Raw genomic sequence first — 17,842 nt, 5'->3', positions numbered from 1 at the left:
CCAAGGTCCGCCTCTCGAGAGCAAATCTGCACCCAGATTCAGTCGTCCCGGGACGTGAGTAGCTCTGATAGACAGAAAGCATATGCTGCACCACTGCAAGAGGGTGTGAGATAGCTTCAGGAGAGGAAGTGAACGAGTCCCTCCCTGTCTGTTTATGTATGAAATCACAGTGGTGTTGTCTGTCCTGACGAGAACATGTTGGTTTAACAGAACCTGACAGAAATGTTGCAGAGCCAGCAGAACCGCTAAGAGCTCCAGGTAGTTCATGTGGAGTTTGAATTGTGCTGGTGTCCAAACACCCTTCACGGCCACGCCATCGCACAAAGCCCCCCAGCCCCTCAGGGACGCATTCGTGGATACCACCTTGCGAAAGGTTACTCTCCCTATTGGCGAACCTCGGCACAACAGTCCTGGTTCCCGCCAAGGGCTGAGAGCCGACATACAGGCAGTGGTTATCGTTAGCTTTCTGCTGCAGTGACGCCATGCACACAACCGGTGAGAGCGGGTCCACCGCTGGAACAGGCGCATCTTCAGTAGACCGAGTGGTACTACTGCAATCATAGATGCCATCATACCCATCAGTTGTAAGATAGTATGGAAACGCAGTTTGTGTCCCAACTGAAACTGAGCGAGGCAGCGGTAAAACGCGACCACTCTGTGGTCGGAAAGATGTGCCCTGCTTGTAAGGGAGCATATTTCCAGACCGAGAAATGAAAATTGCTGGCTTGGGATCAGCGAGCTAGGGCCTGAATGTGTGACAGAACCCGAGACAGCTGCACTGTTGCCTGCTCTCTGGAACTGGCTATTAAAGCCCATTCGTCCAGATAAGTTAAAATGCGGACGTCTGTTTCTTTGAGAGGTGCTAGCGCTGCCTCTACACATTTTGTAAAGGTGCGAGGCGCTAGAGACAGACCGAAAGGCAGTACGAGGTACTCGTACGCCCTTCCCTCGAAGGCAAATCTCAGAAGCTGTCTGTGGTCTGGGTGTATCGCTACGTGAAAGTAAGCGTCTGTCAGGTCGATCGTAGCGAACCAATCGCCCGGGCTGATAGCACTCAGAAGCTGCTTGAGTGTTAACATTTTGAACTTGTATGTTTGGAGGTATTTGTTCAGAACTCTCAAGTCCAGGATTGGATGAAGCCCGCCCCCTTTTTTCGGAACAACAAAACAACGGCTGTACCAACCTCTGTTCATGTCCGACTCGGGAACCGCACGGATAGCTCCTTTTGCCAACAGTATATTTATCTCCTCTACTGCTTGGGCTATTACCGCCGTGCTTACCGTGCCAACAAAGTGGGGTGGTCTCCGGCGAAACTGTAAACGGTAACCCATAGCAACGGTCCTCTCCACCCAAGGTTGGAATGTGCATGCGCGCCACATATGGAGATGTGCAGCCAGGCGACTGGCCTGCGGCACTGTTGGTGGAACGGTGCTGCCCTCTCCCGACGTGCGAGAGAGGTGTAGCCTCATTTGGCTGTTGCCTGCAGGCTTGACATTTTTTCATAGAAAAAACTGTCTTTATTGAAACGTTTGGAGCATACATACAAGCATTTGGAACAACTGCAGTGCTCAGAAACACATTCAACGCACCCAAAGTGGGGGCTTTTAGTGCAAATACATTTGTGGGGGAATTGTGCTTGGGAGACTGTGTGGGGGAAACGCAGCGCCTCTTGGGATTGGGATCCCGAACAACACCAGCAAAACATCTTTTGGACGGCACCCGCCGAAAACTGGCAAACATGTCTCCCTGCTCCTGAAACTTCTGAATCTCGAGTCCCACAGCTAGGAGGACTGTGTCTTCTTCTTCCGGGACGTGGAGCCCCGGAGGAGGACCCCTGCTCCAGGCCGTCTTTCGGGGAGCTTGGCTGTGGTTCTGTGGCTCTGCCGTCTGAGGGCTCAAGCTCACGGGCTGCGTCATCCTCTTCGGTGGGGGTGACGGTACAGCTGGTTTGCAAGTGCCCGAGCTGGATTTGGGTCTAACATCTCGCCTGGGGATGATACTGCGCAGTGCTTCGATCTGCTTTTTCCTCATCTCGAATTCCGCCTGTATTGTGTCGAGAGATTGCCCAAACAGCTCGTCAGCTACCACCAGTTCATCCAGGTAGACAGCCCTATCTCTATCCGGGATGTCAGAGAGCGTCAGCCACAGGTGCCTTTGCGCAACCACCGTTGATGCTATCTCTCTGCCCGGTGACAGAGCTGCACAGCGGGATACACGAAGGATGTAGTCAGCGGTGATTCTCACCTCATTCAAGAGCGGCATAAAAGGGCTCTCTGGCGGTGTTGCGGCTCCAAGCTCCGCCAAGCGCATAGCTTGGTACGTTTGCAGCATGGTAATGGAGCTCAGGGCACGAGCAGTGGTCGCTTGAGCCCACACCCTGATTTTGGGATGGGGCCAGATATGCTGCCAAAGACGGTTCCATAGGCGAAATATTCACCAGTCCGGCTTTTTCGGCGCCTTCCAGGTCCAGATACTGTCCATAACCCAGCACCGTGACGCGGGTGGACAGTGGTTTGTTCCATGAAGACGTCAACTCAGAGACAAAGTCTGGGAACATGGATAGATGGTGCTTGACTGCAGCCCGCTCCGAGGGGAGATAAAACCCCGCGAATTGCGATGGCTTCTCCGCAGGAGGTGGGGAGGGCCATTCCACGTCCAGTGTATCAGCTGCACGGCGGCAAAGAGAGAAAAAAGACGTGTCGCCTGGGTCTGCTGGCACAGCAGCGGCAGCCTGACTCGGCAGAGACTCATCCTCATCATCGGACAGACCATGGACATCCAAACCGATGTCCAGTACGTCCTCTTCTCCCTGCAGGGGTTCTAGTTGAAGCTGAGACCGAGCACCTACATTATCGGCTAACCCATCAACATACTCCATATGGTCTGCCCAGCTGGAAGCGGGGACTTCGACCGAAAAGCCGTCCTCATCAGAATCGGACAAAACTGGGTTTCATAAATTCAATTTACGGACCCTCTTGTTTGCTGTAGCATCTCAATTATCAGATAGATCTGTGTTACTTCTAATATCATTTCCAGCAATAGAATTATTGTTTACAGGCTTATTTACAAGTTCACAGTTTTATTTTGACTCAGTGAAAGATATTGTTGTCTCCAACAGTCTGAGATGTTAGACTTCTTGTCAGAGTGCTCTTATTTGTCAAAAATGGCCACCTGTGAGGACATTGATCATGTTGGTTTGGGTGACTATCAGATCAGCTTCAAGCAATGTGTTTAGATGCCAAATATAATATAAAAACCTGTTTTTGAAAGTATTCCAGGAGGTTTACGAGTTGATTCTCATTAAATGGCAAAGCATTTTAAATACTCTTACTACATTATGAGTTGCCTCATTCCTGCATCTCTCTTTCTCTGCTCGGCTCTCTATCAGCCTGAGTCGATACATAGCCCAGCTCCATCTTCTGCTGTTGAGAAACACACTGCAGTTTTCACATGCATGCCGCATCGTGCACGCCAGGTAATGCGTCTCTAAAATTTTGCCTCCATCTCTGTTGCATCACCCATCCATCACATGTAATCTTGGTCGTATTATCTTTCCTGTCTCCTCTTTCTTTTTGTGTCTCACACTGTTTAGCTGAGTTCCTCCTGTTTAGTTCTGCCTTTGATATACAAATAATGTTTGCTCTTATGGATATGAAGTACAATTGGAAGTTTTCCCTAGGGAGGAAAAAAAGGGAAGGTGTATTTTCATCTGGCGTCATGGGGCTTTTTCTTCTGTTGCAGAATAATTGAGCGGTAACTGAGAGTTGAGGCCCAATGATGATGAAATGTCAATGATACATTATTTATAGCTGTACAGTTTCAGGGTTGCCAACTTTCTTGCAAGAGATTTCTCAAATATGAGTAAAGAAGCGAATCTTAAACACTCAGGGTAGGGGGTGTTTTAGATGTCAGGTAAAATAGTTCGCACCAAAAACCGTGGGTTGTAATATTTAATTTATCAGCAAAGCTACAAATTATTGAGCTAAAACAGTGAATGCAAGGGCTTATTTATAGGAAAATATATTAAACTCAATTCAGTTTATCTATGTGCCAATGTCATGTCAAGCACTTTTCAGCAAACCCCATATCCAGTTGTTTAGAGTCCAACTCAGTCCAAATTTGATTCATATCAATCCAATATTTCCAGTGCAAGACCACCAGATAGGTCAGTCAGATACTCAGATCCAGTTACATACAGTCACATTCAAACCTAGTTACGACACAATATTCAGTTGGTCTTAAAATGCCAACTGATAAGTAGTTTACCATGTTGGGAAGTGCAGTCAATTGCACTGAGTCACTGACCTGACACATCCTGAGCAAGCATGTGGTAACGGGGGAGAGAAAAAAAACACCCTTTTACCAGGAAAACCCCTTCAGCCGAACTGGCTTAGCATGAGACGCACCGGGCCAGGAGTACTGTCTATTGGGAAAAAGAACATCAACACCAAAAAAACTACTGGCTCCATCAGTGGCTTCATTTAATAATGCTACATAGGCAGAAAAAGAAACACTGAGCCAAGGAAAAGAAAGCAAGAAAGATTCAGGGGGTGGATGGATGTCCTAGCTCTATCAGGCAATGAAACATAGAACCACAAACCCAGGGGTACCTTGTACAGGAAAGAAAATCAGCAAGAATACAAAACATAATGACAGCGAAAGCTCCTGAATCAGGAGTATTTGATGTGTTGTGTTCTGAATGAAGCCTCAACTACTTTACCCAGGAAGAGACACAACTAAACACAAGCAATAAGTAATAGTTTAATCTCTAAGAAAAACTACTTCAAACATCCTGCTAGCATTGTTCACAATAATCAGTTGATTTTATTGATTTACTTTTTTAAAGCCATCTTGTTTGGAAGATTGTCTTCTTTACCGTAGTAAAATGTTGCATTTTATGCTTACTGGGTATGTTGTTTTAATCAGGAGGCCAGTCTGACTGTTTTTAAGAAAATCCCAAAGGTCAAGGAACTTTGATTATTACTTGTCAGAATATCATTATTAAAAATAAAATAAACTGAGAAACAAAAGATTATATGTTAAAATCGTTTTAAACAAAATTAAATTATGCCAGTAGGTCCCAGCTTTGGTCTTCAGAGGCCATCTGTCCTGCTTGTTTTAGATGTTTAACTACTTTAACGCACCCGTTTAGATGAAAGCATCGCTAACAGGTGTCTGCGAAGGTAATGCAATCAGCTGTGCTGGAGCAGAGACATGTCTAAAGCAGGTCGCTCCAACTCAACTATATTGGGAGGCACAAGTTCAATTCAATTCAGTTTTATTTATATAGCGCCAATTCACAACACATGTTGTCTCAAGGCACTTCACAACAGTCAGGTACATACATTCCAATTGATCCTGACCATTGAACAGTGCAGTCAGCTTTTTATTCAAATTGGATAAAAAGTTTTTCTATCTAAGGAAACCCAGCAGATTGCATCCAGTGACTTGCAGCATTCCCTCCTCCCGGATGAGCATGTAGAGACAGTGGACAGTCACTGCGTTGACTTTGCAGCAATCCCTCATACTGAGCATGCATGTAGCGACAGTGGAGAGGAAAAACTCCCTTTTAACAGGAAGAAACCTCCAGCAGAACCAGGCTCAGTGTGAGCGGCCATCTGCCACGACCGACTGGGGGTTAGAGAGAACAGAGCAGAGACACAAAGAGAACAAAGAAGCACTGATCCAGAAGTACTTTCTATGGGAAGGAAAAGTAAATGTTGATGGATGCAGCTCCTTTAGTCGTTTCACCTAGAAAGAAAGAACAGATAAACTCTGAGCTAGTTTTCAAGGTAAGAGTCTGAAAGAGAGCACATATAATTAGTCACAGTAAAAGCTCAGTCAATCGCCATGTCTAGGAGAGAGAAAGGGTTAATGTGGCTATGTGGATCATCGGTAGAGGGTGAGCATTAAGTTGTTGCCAGCAGAAGCTCGGACGATGCCCCTCTCCAGAAAGGTGTCACAGGTAGACACAGAGCCAGGCCAGGTGTAGCTTCTAGGAAGAGAATAGAGAGAACAAGGTCAAAAGCTGAAATAACAGCAAATAATGCAATATTGGAGAGTAGTGTGAGAATGTAGCGAAGAGGATGAAAGTGGTCGTTATGTCCTCCAGCAGCCTAAGCCTATAGCAGCATAACTACACAGATAGTTTCAGTTCAGATTGTTTAGTTAAACGGCGCTTATTTACAACAATGTCATCTCAAGGAACCCCACAAAGGGTCATTTTTATACTAAAAACCACAAGGATTGGATACCTCTCTCTGTCAGATTGATTATAACCATTGGAAAAGAGAAGGGGTCATACAGGTAGCAGAAATGGAGGGTGTGTTTGCACCTCAACCATAACTGAGCCGGTTTAGGCTAAACAACAAGTGCATCTGTTGCTGTGCATCTTTGGTCAAAACTGAATCTTTTTCTTATGCACTGATCATAAGTCCTTGTAATATGATTAATGATAATCTGGCAAGATCCCAGTTATTATTAGATCTGAGAAAATGTCAAACTTCAGTCATTGAAAACAATGAGTTTATAAAAGGTGGGTACTTGTTAAAAAGATAAATTGCTTACAAATTTACAACATTTATACAGGTTTATACTCTTTATACAGTGTTCAAATTATCATCTACCTCTTATGAAATTTCCAGTGAAAATTATATGAGAGAAAACAAGCAAAAACTGTAAGTAGAAAGTCTGCATTTTCTGCTTGATTTTCCCTACAGATGCAACAAACAATGGCAGTGTTTTTCTTTCCATTTTCACAAAATGCTTTTTAAACTCAGGCGTGGTCCACAAAGCAATACAAGATTTTGTGTGATTGTTAAAAAGACCACCATGTTTGTTCATAAATATCTTCATTAAGTGGTCTTATAATCAAAAATAACGATACCTTGGATCCCCAAAAGAGAGCACCCTAAAAAATGTCTAAAAGGGTCCAATCTTTTGTGGAAAACCTCTGTTGTCAAACATGAAAATTGATATTTAAACTTGTTTTGCTTTTTCTGTGTGTGTACCCATCGTGTGTACCTTTCTTTTCATATTTCTAGTGTATATTTATTTTATTTGGTTACATAAAGCAAAACGAGAAAAGGGTTATATTTAAATTAATTTTTTTTTGTAATAAAGGCTTTTACTGAAAGTGTTTTTTATCCTGCCTGTATTTTCGAAAGGTATTTCTGCAAAACCGCAGTCTCCTAACTTGACGAAAATAATGCTTTTTCAGCTGCTAAACAAGCCTTCAATCAGCTATGTTTGTGTTGATGAAAGAATTTTCACAAAATGCTAGCAAATAATGGAGAAAAAGACAAGAAAGGTGATGGGAAACTATGTATTCCCAATAAAGGAAAACATCTGCAGGAAAACAAATATCCTACAGAACTAAAAGCTTTCTGAAAGAAAAATGGGTGAAAAACTCCCCAAGCATTACCTTTCAAGTTGATCAATTTGGTTTCACATTCTCTCTGTACTCTGCTATATAGTGACTCAGCCATTTTATAATGCTGTTCGAGATTCCAGCTGTAATTTTTCATCCACTACATACAGCATCCTCCTCAGCTATTGGCCCACCTTATGAAGAATTTTTGACAGCCTTGACATAAATGTATCTCTTACGGCAGACAAATCCAACCTTTGACTTAAGTATTTTAATCACCATGGAAAAAAAGTCCCTCATTAAAAAAACATTTGTTTACAACAAAATCCAAACAGTTTTCATATCCCTACAGATTTATGCTTTAAAGTGGTCCTTTAGTTTTACCATCATGTTTCTTCTGGGGCTGCACAGTGGCCTTGCAGCGAGAAGGTCCTGGTTTTGAATCTTTCTGCATGGAGTTTGCATGGTCTCTCCGGGTACTCTGGCTTCCTCCCACAGTCCAGAAAGATGAATGACTGTTGTTGTGTGTCTCCTGTATTAGAATGGCAAATGTGACCATGCAAGGACAAGCGAGTATAGACGATGGCTGGATGTTTCTTTTGACTGAAAGTAGTATTAACATTTTGCCTAACTTCAATCTGATAAAGAATCTGTGGGAGGAGCTAAAGACTAAACTGTGAAGCTTATTCCAAAGGATAAATAATTAAAATACCAGTGCAAACATGCAAAAACTGGTCAGCGGTCATAAGCAAGGTTTGATTGCTTAAATGAGAATAAAGGCTTTTCTATATACTTGATATAAACTCACCTAGACTCAAATTGTTCCTCAAAGTCTGTATAACACGTGTTTTAAGAAGTTTGTAAACATCTTTAACAACTGTGCCAATAAAAATATAGGACACCATCTGGTGCACTAGAAATTTGTCAAATGAAATAATATAAATTGTAGAAATTGTTTTCTACATTGCTAATGACGAACATCTCTCAGTCTTGTTATTTTTCCGGTTTGACCAAGCTCCGTAAATGCATTGAGGTTTGTAGGTTAAGCAGCTTGTGTTTTCTTCAACGTAAGCTAAAGGACTTTACTATTTGTCTACACACTAACTAAGAGCAGTAACAGGCTAAATCTGATTTCTGTTGGAAAGGTTTATGTCTGTCTAGTGTCTATACACGAACCTCCTCCAGTGTCCTGTGAGGTGCTGAAGTTTATCTACCTCCATCTTATCAACAAATGAAGGTAGAACAGGCGGAGTAAACGTTTTGTACTGGCAACCCTGCAAATGTAAAATGACTGTTCAAAAGTTAAAAAAGATTTATTTGAACTGTTTTCAGGTTGAAAAAAATATACAACTAATGACTTAACTGATTATTTAAAAACAAGAATTTGGTGCACAAGTTTGAATTTATTGAATTGATTTGGTTGACTTTCCAATAGCAGGTTGCCTAGCAGGGAGAAGAGAAAAGCAACTGACATATAATGGTTGAATATTTGACCTCTGTTCTTATCAGAACTGGTAACTGAGATTTAAATTGGTTGGTTTAAATTTACAGTTTAGCTGCGGTCAAGGATTTCCAAAACCAGCTAACATTAGCCTACTTTATTTATTCCAAAACCTGTTTAAACACCCAATTATTGGTGAATGGTTGCTGACCAAAAAAGGAGCTCTTGTTCCAAAATTGGTAACTTCAAGCTTGACTGTAAATTGTAGCTGCTCACATGAACAAGTCAAATTCCTTCTGGAAAAATGTTTTATGATTGGACAAATAAAGATTGTTCTATTCAGCCTCAATGACAGATTATTTAGGGTCAGGGTGAGTCTTTCAAACTTATAACTTGTTAACGCTATTGCATATCTGCTTTTCATTTCAGTGACATAGGAAGAACCTTTGCCATTGGAAAATAACCCTACAGCATAGCCTCATTATAGATTTGACTCGGGTGTAAACAGTTTAATGAGTAGGCTGTAACATATTATTTTTTGATATGTGAAAAAATTCCAACCCTCACCTTGTACATGCCCTGTAAACTGCTCATGCATGTTACTTCAACAGAATCAATGCAAATATCACAGCAATAACACAATAACATTACTTAATCTCATGCTATGGAGACGTATCACTCACCTCGACTCGCTGAATGCTTAAAACTGAAAATGAAACTGAAAGCACGACCCACTTCCTGATTAATTCAGAAAATAATTTATCACTTTGGGAGACTTAATTTCTTGACCACCTCTGTCTACTAATTGAGTGATAAAATGTAATTTCCAAAATACCAGTTGATCCTTAAATATGGTAAACAAGATGGGGACTCTACAGCAAAAGAAATATACCCCATCGGAACACTATAAATTTGACATCCCTAATCCCTGTACCCCAGTTTAAGAACTGTACCAACTGTTCAGCATGGTGGTGGCAGCATCATGCTAAGGGGATGTTCTCCTGCCACATTTGTGCATTGCAAAAAGCAGATGGGAAAATAATGAGAAAAACAACCTCCAACTTCAACTTTATCTCAAATCAACAGCTGGTTGAACTTGGACACAATTGGGTGTTTAAGCTGGATTCCAAACGCATAAACAAATTGGGTTTCAAATTCACAAAGCAAATAATAGAATTGAAGTTCTGGAGATGCATGATCTTAAATATACTGAAAATTGTGCTGAAAAGCTGGGTGACATGGTGTGGTAATTAAGGACGCAAATGCAGAGATGAACTTAAACGAAGCTGAGTTTTTCAATTATAACATAAAGAGAAAAGCTGACAAAAATGGTCTGGCACGAGAGGAGCAGATGGGGAGCACAAGACCAGGCATGGAATAGTAAACCAATAGAGAGACGAGAAGTATGGCAGAGAGCGAAAAAATGGAAGAATTCAGCAGGGAATATTGAGAAGACAGGAGCATATATACACTCAGGCAGGGTGGGTGAAATTGCAAGCTAACCAGAGAAGCTAATCAGATGGAATGAGGAGCAGCAGGGAGAAAATAGAGTAGCTGAGGGGGGAAGACTAATTAACCAGAGGAGAAATAAAACAGAAATACAAGAAAACCCATTGAAAATATCTAACAGAGCTCTAACAGAGAATAAAGAACACTAGAATAAAGCGCAAAAGAATGAACCAAATAGAAAAACACCTTACAATAACAAGCACAATGAGTTAAAGAAACCAGGACCCAAAGACTCTTAGTTTTTCCAGGAAGACCTAGCTGATACAAAAAGCGTGTGGTCGAGGTACTACTTACTAGGGGACTTCTAACCACATCTGTTTAATTTTACCTGGTGTGGATTGGAGAACATCAATAAATTCATTCATTGAATTATTTTTAAAATTCACTAAAATTGTGTGTATGTCTAATCATTCACTTAAACTGTAATTTATTATATTTGACTAAAAGGTAAGTGCAGATCATTCAGGGAGCAGCAGTGCTGTGTAAAATACAGCCTATCTCTTCAACCTTGAGAGAATTACACGCTCTTTCCCTTTAAAATTGTAATATTTCTTTTGTGAGCAATAAATAATCCCAAGGTAGCCTCCAGGTATCTTTAAACATTCTGTTAAACCGTTTCAGAGAAAGTTGGTCCTCTGCAGGTTTTTATGTTAAGGGAATTACTTTCCTGAAGCAAACGGTTCACTTTAATGGTTACTAATTCAAATAAAAAACCTTTTGTGCTCCTATCCTTTTTTTTTCTCCCTCCCAGCTTTTGATTGGATTCAGTCATAAAGCCATAGCTATCCCATTTAAGCGTCATGTTGTCAGCTTATCCGTCTTGTGTTGCTTTTTAGAAGGCGCCCCTGCCCTTTCTGCAGCTAAATAGCCACCGAGACTCCAGCCTTTGCAGCACTAATCAAAGCTCCTTAGCGCCTGCCCTCCCTCAGGTTAGAAAACCACCTTGTGTCTGTGTCCACTTTCCACTTGACCTTTTGTTCTGTTCTGACTTGGGAAATCGATGTTAACAAGCTGCATGTTTGGATTGAAAAAGCATATGAAAGAAAACCTGCATGAGCGTGTGGTGGTTTACCAAATTATGACATTTTTGTAGAGAAATATTGTCCTTTTTTAAATTTTGTAGCAACCCCCCTTCAGTCAGAAAAAGAAGATATTAAAATGATTTGTATTATTTTCATTTGTAAATTAACCATTTCCCCTTGCCTGTGCTCTTTGGATGCATCAAACAAAACATCTAGTAATATGCAGTCTCTTACTGTGAGTGCTTTTTATTTTCCTCCTAATTCCCATGTTTGAGAGGCAATTTGGTTTATTATCACACCTCAAACATTATTACAACTGGCTCAGTGCCAGTATGAGAAAGAACCTACTTAGAGAGTTGTCAAGAAAACATCTGAACAGACTTTCACGTAACTTTGTTTTAGGTTGTCAAATTCTGAACAAATGTATAAAAAACAAACCTATATGGTATTATAACCATTATTACAATGTTGTTAAAAAATATATATTGTTCAGGTTGTGATGCAAATTTTTCTATTAATGAAAAATAAATGAAAATTTCAACATATGGTAACCTTGAACTTCACAGTACCTACATTAAGAATTAAAACTAACTTAATGTAATTGCATTTATTAAAAAAACAAAAATGCTGTTTTTTCAAACAGCTGCAAAGTTAATGTGTCATTGATTGTTACAATTACAAATGTCATTTAGTCATTTCGGTACACAGCCTTAAGGGCAAAACATAGTTGTGCGTACATGACTTCGTGAGGACCCAAAGCTGACGTCCGCCGGACATGTCTGCGCCAAGCTCAGTTTTTATCTCACTGCTCGGCGGTAAAAAGTCTCCACATTGAACTGTGTTATATGTGACACACTGCTCCGAGCAGCTGGTCGCGAGTACGCGCAGCGTCGCTGCCACTTTCTGCGTCCCACTGACAGGTGTATTCCCCTTCTTCATCCTGAGTGTGATTTGATGGGCTTTAACACAACCTTCATTTTTGTTTTTCCTAAGCTACACGGCAAATTAGTTCTGTCTCCCCGTCCGATGACGCCATGGCAGAAAGTGTGGGAAATGTAGGAATTTGTCACCAGAAATGTAGGAAATTGGTACGCTCAACTATGAAGCCTCACACGTCCGCGTTGCTCACAGTACGCTCGACTATGTTACTATATGTTCTGTCCTTTAAGCAAACTTCTAGGAGACATACAATATCTGATGTAGCAGTTATCAGGTGCTTGTAGCGCACAAAGTTACACTATATTGCTGTTACGCTCTATATCGAGTAGCACAAGTGTAGCAAGCTAATAGTAGCTGGCTAATTAGTCGGGTCATGTACCTAGGTAGCAAGCCTGCATTCTCCTGCTTTACAGGCATGTAGCTTGTGGCTTTCACCACTGTAGTTTCAAAATATAGTAATCTTCAGAGTACCAGGGTTTATGAAGTTTCCACAGCATGGCTATCTGAGTGTTTTGGGATTGGAAATATTTATTAACAGCCAAATATTTATAGTAACCTTCTTTTTGACAGCTGACCTGTCAAGGCGCAGCAACAGGTGGGGGTGAGGGAGTGTTGTGCTCCTTTGCTTGAAAATCTCGAGGAAACTCCAAACACTTTATGTGGCATCTTATTTATTTTACATTAACATTACATTTACATTAACAGTAAAAACAAAAAAAGTGAAAATATTACAAATCCTTGATGCCTTGATATTGGTAACTAGCCGATGCCTAGTTTTAACAGCCATTGTAATAGTGGTAGTGTTTTTTTTAAATTAAAAGCAAAGAAATGTAATCCATAAATTATTGTTTTTTGTTTTAATTCCGTAATACTATTTTTGTTCAGAATAATGCCTAAAGAATCTCATACTGGCCTGTTCCTAAATATGATTTTGTACAAACCTCCAGGTTTTACTGTAGCGTCTTTCCTAACAGCTGCTGTATGATATACTCTTCTTAAGTCTCGACTGACATTTGAGTGGATATTATGAATTTCCTCTCTCTTTTAAAGTGTCTTCTTACACACTCTGCTGCAGAGTAGAGTGATTTACCTTCTGGTCTGTCTTTAAAGCAACAGCCATCGATAACAGACTCCATCGAGGAGAGAGCCGTGCCGAGTCACAGCAAGGACAAGGTTGGTATTCCAGTCGCTGCACAGCGATATGTCATCTCCGTCAGCGGAGAATGAACCAGCACCAGTACACGTCTGTTCATACATGTTCGTTATTGTTACGTACGTGTTGTCCTCTAAAGTTGTTGCCCTTGTTTTCTTCTCTGTAGGAGGGTGACAGTCACAATAGACTTTTTCTCCGCCTCTCCCCAATTAACCCTTTCACTCCTACCCCGTTTAAGGTTTGTGCGTCTCTGTGTTGTGCCTTCCACCTCTCACCTCAGTGAATGCCTGGACAAATACCTTCACCTGTTGCATTACAGTACATGTGTGCATCAATCTGTTCATGCATTCACACAATCTAACTCCTCCGCTCACTGTCTGAGCTCTTCTATGTCTCGTAAAATCAGCCTTTGTCCTTTGCTCTAGTTTTTGCTTTTCGTCTTTAGTTACTTATTTTAATCAGAATTTGTACTCCATTAGAACAGCATCAATGAAAATTTATCTGAAATCTGATTAATTGCTAATGTTGTTTTAAGGTAAGTGGAAGCATCGATCTAATTACTTGATTTCCTGCACTAATGTATGGAAAAATCATCACAAAAGTCTAATTTAATAGCCTTTTCTTGTCAAAGAGGTGTAATCAAGTCTAGCTTAAAGGAGCTAAATAATCTAATGTTGATTCATACCCAATGCCTTGGTTCCTACGCACTCTTGAAAAGTGTCAGGAAAAGCCCGTAGAGTGGACCCCAGAATGCAGACAGGCAGGCAGAAGCAGCTCAGTGAGTAGAAAAGATTTTAAAAAAATAAAAAGGCGAAAACTTCCAGCTTGGTATGAGGCAAAAAGCAGACATGGACATGGATAAACTTGGCATGAACAAACATTATTAACCAGCGAGGAGCAAACAGAACTGAAGAGTACATATAGTGCCACACACAGGGAGACTGGGAACCAAAACATGACTAGAACTAAACAGACATACAAAACACACCAAAGACAATGTTTTACACATACAACAGAACTAAAAATGTCCCGGGAACACTAACGTGTTACCTGGAGAACAGAAACACTAAAGATCAGAAGCAATAACCAAAGAATAATAACACAGAAATGCTGTAAACAAACCCAAAGTAAAAACTAAACTCAAAGATCTACAAGTCTTGAAAGAAAAGTGTGTAATTGTAATAAAATGTGTAGGAACTCTGCTGGCATTCTCAGCCTGAATCTAACCTGAACTGAAACCAGCCATATAAGCCCAGTTGATGACATCAACAGCTCTTATATGGCTTTGCCTTTCTGTAAACCAGTTGATCAAACACTCAAACGCAGAGATGAAACATTTCATCTCTTCTTTATCTTTTACTAATGAACTCTTTCCTGCCCGCCCCTCCTGTGGCGTGACAGCCGGCAAAGCGTGAAGCGCCAAAGGCATCTCCCACCGGCTCCATCCTCCCCCTGCCAGTGGTGCCCCATGTGGGAGAGAGCGATACAGACAAGCTCGCTGATATTCCTGGAAGACCTGCAGAAACGGTTAAGAAGAGCGAGGAGGAGGAGGAGGAGGAAGAAGAAGATGAGTTTGGATACAACTGGAGTGAGTTCAGTTTATCTTCTTCTGAAAACACAGTTTGTACTACAGCAAATCTTAAAAGTGTACATGCCCTTAATAAAATGCTGGCTTTGTCTGATGAAAATGAGACAGAAATGAATGATTTAAAAATGTTTCCACCTTTGTGACATATATCGTGAGCCACTTAACTGAAATCAAATAAAAGAATAAAAAACGGAGCAATAACCTGACTTCATAAGTGTGCACAACTTTAAACTAACATTTTGGTTGTAGTCTAGAGGCACCCAATATCTTGACTTGGTAATATTTGCACACTCAACCTTTCAAAATGTCTCCAAATCTATGAGACAGTGAGGACATCTCTTATCTGAGGCCTTCTTCCAATGCCTCTACAGATTTCCTGGTAGATTCTGTTTTAGATTCGGGTTTGACCTTTCTGAAGATTTCGGGTTACAATTGTCCGTCTTCTCCTGACTGATACCTTTGTTCAGTTAGATCCGTTTGCGCAGAAAAGCTAAAGGAACACCATATACACAGTGAGACATAGTGGTGGCAGCATGGTGCTGTGGGTTTAGTCTTCTGATGGAATTTAGCTTTTTAATTTTTTTTATTTTGAGGTTCCAAACTCTAGTAAGTCTTCCGGTGCTTTCTACTTGAAAGATGAAGATTTATTTCACGTTTCAGCATTGCTGTGTGTCCAACCATACACTATAATGAACAAAAGAATGACTTCTCCAGGAGGAAACTAAAGTCTGGAATTATCAAGCCAGAGTCCACAACTAAATCTAAATCTGTGGGTTCACCTAAAGAGGAGTGGTGTAGAGGTAAAGCTGCCGCCCCATATATTGAGGCCATTAGTCCTCGAAGCAGCGGTCCGGGGTTCAATTCCATACGATGGGAACTTTGCTGCATGTCTTCCCCACTTCTCTCTCTGCCTATTTCTTGTCTGAAAACTGCCATAAAAACATTTAAGGGAAAAAAAAAAGAGAAGTCCTTGCACAAAGAGGACTGAAATTTATGGCTTCGACAACAAATCAGTGTAAAGATGTGCACACCTATGCAACCAGATAATCAAAAATATTTTATTTGACCATACTATAGATTATTATTAGTAATAGGATCTGTGATAGATTTAGATTTGCTATACAGAAATGTATTTTCTGAAAATGGCATTAAATGTTTTACTTTACTGTTCAGTGCAAAAACACTAAAGTACCATAAGAGGTCAGCCTTGCAACATGTTTGCCAAATAGGCTGCAATAAAAAAAAGCATATATGCTGTTAGCTGATGTACCACAGTTACAAACACAGAGGCTTTTCTATTCACAGATGCTCAGCTTTAGGTTGATTTCAACACTTAAGAGAGAATGGGACAGCACAGTTGGCACAAAGGACATACTTCTAACCTCCAAACACCTGAGACTGTTGAGAGCATCTGTGTGTTCATGCATGTGTGTGTTTGGTGGGAGATAGGCAGGGGTTCATCCTACAGAAAAAGGATTGAAGAAGTTGGGCCTCGGGAGGTGAGTGGGGGAGATTAGCACAGGGGCTGTTGGTTTAACAGTGGCAGGGAGCCCAGAACAACAGAAGTCAGTTGAACTGAGTGGCTATCTAACACACCAGAGACAGAAGAGTAGAAGAGGAGAGACCCACGATTTGGACTCAGACAGAGGCTGAAACAAAAGTCTGATTGGTTCCAAATCTTTACACATTTCGAGCAATGCTATTTGAGCTATTTGAGCTAACGAGGTTCAGGACGTAAGCTTTAGGCTGGCAAGCATCACAGACAGCTTACAACATCTTCTGCCTCTTACAGAGAACATAATTCAGCGCTATGGCAGCCTCCCAGGGGTCCTACACATGATTGAGCTGGAGAAAGGCAAGACAGGCCTGGGTCTCAGTCTGGCAGGGAACAGGGACCGCTCCCGCATGAGCGTGTTCGTGGTGGGAATAGACCCCAACGGTGCAGCTGGCATGGACGGACGGATGGTGGTGGGGGATGAGTTACTGGAAGTAAGATCTCTGGCTTTTTGCAAGTCAGAGTTTTGTGATATTTAGAGTGTAGATGTTTTAACTCACACAAGTGTCTTTGTACAGTGCCCTGAAAAAGTATTCATAACTCCTTAACTTTTTTCACATTTTCACAACCACAAACCTCAGCGTATTTTACTGGAATTTTATGTAGTCGAACAACACCAAAACCAGCCCATAACTGAAAAGCGGAAGGAGCATTTTAAAATCTGAAACTGTGACGTGCAGCTTTTGCTTAAATTACATCTGCAAGTCTTTAAGGGAATGTCTCTGTTTTTCACATCTGCATTACTTTTCCAGTCTTGCTACAGATTCTCAATTTGATTTAGCTCTGGACTTTGACTGGGCCAATCATACGACCATGCTTCGAAACCATTTTAATGCAGCTCTGGCTGCATGTTTAGGGACATCCTGCTGGAAGGTGATCTTCTGTCCAAGTCTCATGTCTTGTGCAGCCTCTATATTGAAGAGGTGCCCTGTATTTAGGCCAGTCCATTTTCCTATCATCTTCCCTCTTCCCTGCTGAAGAAAACTGCTTCTAACCACCATCATGCATTGCTTTTGTCAAATTGCAAACAGGACTTTTCAAGACTTTCTTTCACCAATGGCTTTCTTTTCATTACTCTTCCATAAAGAGCAAATTTGTGAGTTGTCCTGCTGATAGATTGTCCCACCTGAGTTGATCTCTGTTGCTCCTTCAGAGTTATAATGGTCCTCTTGGCTGCTTCTCTAAAAAATGTTCTCTTTTTCATTTTCAGATGATGGTTTGAACAGTGTTCTTTAAGATGTTCAAAGCTTGGGATGCTGTTTTATA

At 41.2% G+C, this 17,842-nt stretch overlaps 1 protein-coding gene across 13 annotated transcripts in view; it reads left to right on the top strand.

The window, feature by feature from the left end:
* LOC124880379 (multiple PDZ domain protein) overlaps window positions 1-17,842 on the top strand; it is a 76,811-nt gene that overhangs the window by 43,300 nt on the left and 15,669 nt on the right. For 8 of the 13 annotated variants that reach the window (XM_047385444.1, XM_047385441.1, XM_047385439.1 and 5 more), the window contains 5 exons: window positions 11,156-11,248; window positions 13,391-13,453; window positions 13,600-13,671; window positions 14,835-15,021; window positions 16,814-17,010. In XM_047385444.1, coding sequence (XP_047241400.1) covers window positions 11,156-11,248; window positions 13,391-13,453; window positions 13,600-13,671; window positions 14,835-15,021; window positions 16,814-17,010 — 612 coding nt within the window. The remainder of the gene's footprint in view (window positions 1-11,155; window positions 11,249-13,390; window positions 13,454-13,599; window positions 13,672-14,834; window positions 15,022-16,813; window positions 17,011-17,842) is intronic. The other 5 variants (XM_047385443.1, XM_047385442.1, XM_047385440.1 and 2 more) reach the window with 5 other exon arrangements.

The sequence above is a fragment of the Girardinichthys multiradiatus genome, chromosome 14 (assembly GCF_021462225.1).
Source record: "Girardinichthys multiradiatus isolate DD_20200921_A chromosome 14, DD_fGirMul_XY1, whole genome shotgun sequence".
Taxonomy (NCBI): domain Eukaryota; kingdom Metazoa; phylum Chordata; class Actinopteri; order Cyprinodontiformes; family Goodeidae; genus Girardinichthys; species Girardinichthys multiradiatus.
This window is presented reverse-complemented; position numbering and strand designations above follow the sequence as displayed.